The sequence below is a fragment of the Lucilia cuprina genome, chromosome 4, assembly GCF_022045245.1.
Source record: "Lucilia cuprina isolate Lc7/37 chromosome 4, ASM2204524v1, whole genome shotgun sequence".
Lineage (NCBI taxonomy): Eukaryota > Metazoa > Arthropoda > Insecta > Diptera > Calliphoridae > Lucilia > Lucilia cuprina.
Genome location: NC_060952.1, coordinates 52,351,770 through 52,356,684, shown reverse-complemented (window position 1 = coordinate 52,356,684; position 4,915 = coordinate 52,351,770). Strand labels below are relative to the sequence as shown.

Genomic DNA, 4,915 nt, shown 5'->3' with positions numbered 1-4,915 from the left:
AAATATGAAAATTTATGTGGAAGCTCTTACAGATTCCACAACAACGCCAGCTACCGGGCAGTACACCAAACAATGGCGGAATGCGTAGATTGATTAGAATATATACCACGTCAATACGGGTTAACATATTTACCCACAGCAAGAAGTTTAAATCATAGATCCCAGGATGAGAAGACCCACAAAAGGATCAAGTTTAAGGTTAATATAATGGTACACATGTATTTTGAGTGGAGAATGAAGAGCAAAGAGAGAGGAGGACAGTAAAACTCTGGAGCAATTTCTATATCACTGTCAGGCTTTCGTCGTAATTATATGCAAATATCTTGGAATTGATATTATTCCGAATATTACTGAAAATTTATTGGAAAATTTCTAGAAATTACCTCAAGGAAACTGATATTATAAACGTCGATATCACTATATAAGATTTTTGTATTTCTTCAGATTTGATGTAGTAAACATCCTCCCATTTTTGGAATTGGATCCTTTATGGGAGCTAGATGAGAGTATGCTGATTTTTGCATGTTAGTCCCTTGACTAAAGAAAGGATTTCTAAATCCAACCATTAACGGATAATTTAAATTAAATGGTAAAATATACACAAGAGACACTAAAAAGTATCTTATAGTGAATACTCGGTTGTGTGTGAGCTTTTCAAGCTTTTTCAGATTTATTTTTTAATTCGTCATTAGCGGAGGACAATCTTATCAGAAATTGAGAAGAGGGTATTAAAAATGTAAGTTGTTAAATTTAATTGAAATATAATATATAGTATGTTATTGTTATTATTATTTTTCCAGATAAATACGTATGTACATTTTTATTACTTTCTTCTTTATAGATATAGTCAGTCTTATCAATTAATTTAATTTAATTCAATTTATTTTGTGTCTCATTTAAATTTAAACTAATACAAGTATTTACGTTGAATTTTAAATTTTAATAGTTTTAATGTGTTCATCATGTCGGGAGGATTGATTTCAATATCGTTAGCTTTGATTATTTCAATATTACCGCATATTACGTATTGCTCCACAAAGGAATTACGTGTGGTAGGAGGTACTAATGCTGCTGTAAATAGTGCACCGTTTATAGTGTCCTTCCAACAGGATGGTGTACACTATTGTGCGGGCAGTATTCTTAATGCAAATTGGATAGTTACAGCTGCCCACTGTCTAAGTTCGAAAGCGCTGGTCTTGAGCACTACTCTAGTAGCGGGAAGTGTTAATGTGGCTGGTACGGCAGCTACAACACAAACCCGTTCCATTGATAGCTATGTGGTAAATGATTTATATTTGGGTGGCACCTCTCCCTATGATATCGGTTTGGTCTATACATCCAATGCCTTTAGCTGGTCAAATGCTGTTGCCCCAATTAGTCTACCAGCTAGTGGTAGCACACCAACAGGTGATGCTTTACTCTACGGTTGGGGTAGTATTTCCACAACTAATACTGCCGATTATCCCACAACCCTACAAGTAGCAACAGTTCCGATTATATCACAAAGTTCATGTGAGTCTGCTTTGGGCAGTCAGGGATCGAATGTTCACGATACAAATCTATGTACAGGACCACTTACCGGTGGTGTTGGCATTTGTACTTCAGATTCTGGTGGTCCTTTAGTGCAGAGTGTTAATGGTGAGAATTTGTTGATTGGTATAGTTTCATGGGGAAAATTACCTTGCGGCCAGGCTAATTCTCCATCGGTATATGTAAAAGTTTCATCGTTCATTTCGTGGATATCTGCCAATCAGGTTGTAACATCCTAATAAAATATTGTGTAAGGAAATTAATACATATTTCGCAATTAATGCGTGGTTATTAATAAAAAAATATAAATGAGATAGTTGTCATTTTTTTAATGTGTTCCATAGTAACTACTTGTAGAAACAGTGCAAAAAGAACGATAATATAAATATAAACTTAATATGCCCCTTCAACTGAAATCATGCTCTCATGGCTTAAATATACATAATATATAGACTTATATTATACAATAGATCAGACTATAATTTAGACTATGGCCTGGACTATATACTATACTATAGACTAGACTATATACTAGACTACACTACAGACTAGACTAGACTATAGACTAGGATATAGACTACACAGACTACACACTGGACTATAGACCAGACTATAGACTAGACTAAAGACTACACTATAGACTAGACTAAAGACTACACTATAGCCTAGAATTTAGACTAGACTATAGACTAGACTATAGATTAGACTATAGACTAGACTATAGGCTATACTATAGACTAGACTATATACTGGACTATAGACTAGACTATAGACCAGACTATAGACTAGATTATAGACCATACTATAGATTATACTATAGACTAGACTATAGATTAGACTATAGATTATAGATTAGATTATAGACTAGACTATAGACTCGACTATAGACTAGATTATAGACTAGACTATAGACTAGACTATAGACTAGACTATAGACTAGACTATAGACTAGACTATACACTAGACTATAGACTAGACTATATACTAGACTATAGATTAGATTATAGATTAGATTATAGACTAGACTATAGACTAGACTATAGATTAGACTATAGACTGGACTATAGACTAGACTATAGATTAGATTATAGACTAGACTATAGACTAGACTATAGACTAGACTATAGATTAGACTATAGACTAGACTATAGACTAGACTATAGACCAGACTATAGACTACACTAAAGACTAGACTACAGACAAGACTATAGACTAGACTATAGCCTAGACTATAGACTAGACTATAGCCTAGACTATAGACTAGACTATAGACTAGACTATAGACTAGACTATAGACTAGAGTATAGACTAGACTATAGACTAGACTATAGACTAGACTATAGACTAGACTAGACTATAGACTAGTCTAGGCTCTAGACTAGGCTATAGACTAGTCTAGGCTCAAGACTAGACTATAGACTAGACTAGGCTCTAGACTAGACTATAGACTAAACTATAAAGTAGACTATAGACTAAACTATAAAGTAGACTATAGACTATACTATATAGACTAGACTATAAACTAGACTATAGACTAGACTATAGACTAGACTATAGACTAGACTATAGACTAGACTATAGACTAGACTATAGACTAGACTATAGACTAGACTATAGACTAGACTATAGACTAGACTATAGACTAGACTATAGACTAGACTATAGACTTGACTAGGCTCTAGACTAGACTATAGACTAAACTATAAAGTAGTGTTATAAACTACACTAAAGACTACACAATTGACTGAACTATAGACTATATACTAGACTATTGACTGGACTATTGTCTAGACTATTGGCTATATTATAGACTGGACTATTGTTTAGACTATAGACTACACTTTCCGAATCAATACCAGAAAAATAATTTAAAAATTTTTACTGTACATCACTGCACCGAAACCGAAATTTATGATAACGTTAATTTATATTAAAATAAATTTAAATTTAAACTTAAAAAAAATATATTTCAATTGTATATTTCTGCAAATATCTTGATGATTTTCGTTTTATTTTGCTGAACATTACATATAAAACAAATTAATTGAACCATTTTCACTGTACATCACTGTACCGAAACCCAAATTTGTGATAACGTCAATTTATTTTAAAATAAAATTTAATCTAAACTATTAAAAAAAGATTATTTTAATAGTATACATATTTCTGCAAATTTCTTGGTGATTTGCGTTTTATTTTGGTATCACTTGATTAGCGGCAATCCATGAAATAAACGATGAAACCTTTACAAACACCGATGGTGAATTGACTTGACCACAAGGTAATTTTCCCCAAGAGACTATGCCAACTAGAACATGTTTACCTTTATTATTTTGCACCAATGGACCACCTGAATCCGAAGTGCAAATACCAACGCCACCAGTTAGAGGTCCAGTACAGACATTCGTATTATGCACATCATTGCCTTTAGGTCCTAAAGCAGACTCACAGGTTTTTAAGGGTATAATGGGAACTGTGGCCACTTGCAGAGTGTTGGGATATACAGCGTTGTTATTTTTAGAAGTACTACCCCAGCCATAGAGAACAGCATTGCCAGAGAGTGTACTACCTACCACTGACTGGTAGAGTAACGGCAGTTACCGCATTTGTCCAGGTAAAAGGTGTCTTCGTATATACCAAACCTATATCGTAGGGTGAAGTACCGCCTAAATATAAATCGTTCACCACATAATGATCTATGAAACGTTTTTGTGTGGTAGACGCAGTACCAGCAACATAAATAGTGCCCGCCACCATGGTGGTACTTTTCACTTGTGTTTTCGAGGCCAAACAATGAGCAGCAGTAAGTACCCAATTCTTATTCAAAATACTACCAGCACAATAGTGTATACCGCTCTGTTGGAATGACACTATAAATGGTGCACTATTAACAGCAGCACTAGTACCGCCCACGCCCACTACTCGGCCCATCTTCATAGATGGCTCCAATGTAGTTGTTAGACCATTTGCCAATTTGGCCAGTGCGAAAATTAACAGCCAAAGCATTGGTGTTACGTTAGCCATTGCGAAAGTTTCTCAACTGAATATGATTGTAATTTTATCATTTTTTTTATTCTCAGGCTAACAGTTGAGTTTATTAAGAAAAAATAAACAAGAAAACAAATATCAAGAATTAACAATTGATAAGAAATGTTTCTACATACAAACATTGTTCCGAAGCAATAGATCTACATATGAACATACATAAAGCGAAATATCAAAAAAAAATATGTTTGTTTAATTTTTATTTATTTAATAATGTCTTCTGTTTTAATAATTATTTAACAAGATTTTTTTTAATTAAATAACTTGTCCAAAATTATTGACTTCATAGGAAAATTATAAATAATTCCAATACCAACAACACATAGTAATCGTAAATAGT

General features: G+C 33.4%; 1 protein-coding gene and 1 pseudogene across 1 annotated transcript; one reads left to right on the top strand and one right to left on the bottom strand.

The window, feature by feature from the left end:
- The first annotated feature begins 950 nt into the window (after window positions 1-950).
- Window positions 951-1,844, top strand: LOC124419572 (trypsin-1-like). The gene has a single exon (XM_046949602.1). The coding sequence runs from the start codon at window positions 963-965 to the stop codon at window positions 1,767-1,769; it is 807 nt and encodes a 268-aa protein (XP_046805558.1). The 5' UTR covers window positions 951-962; the 3' UTR covers window positions 1,770-1,844.
- A 1,662-nt stretch (window positions 1,845-3,506) lies between these two features.
- LOC111684489 lies at window positions 3,507-4,569 on the bottom strand (annotated as a pseudogene).
- Between the last annotated feature and the right edge of the window lie 346 nt (window positions 4,570-4,915).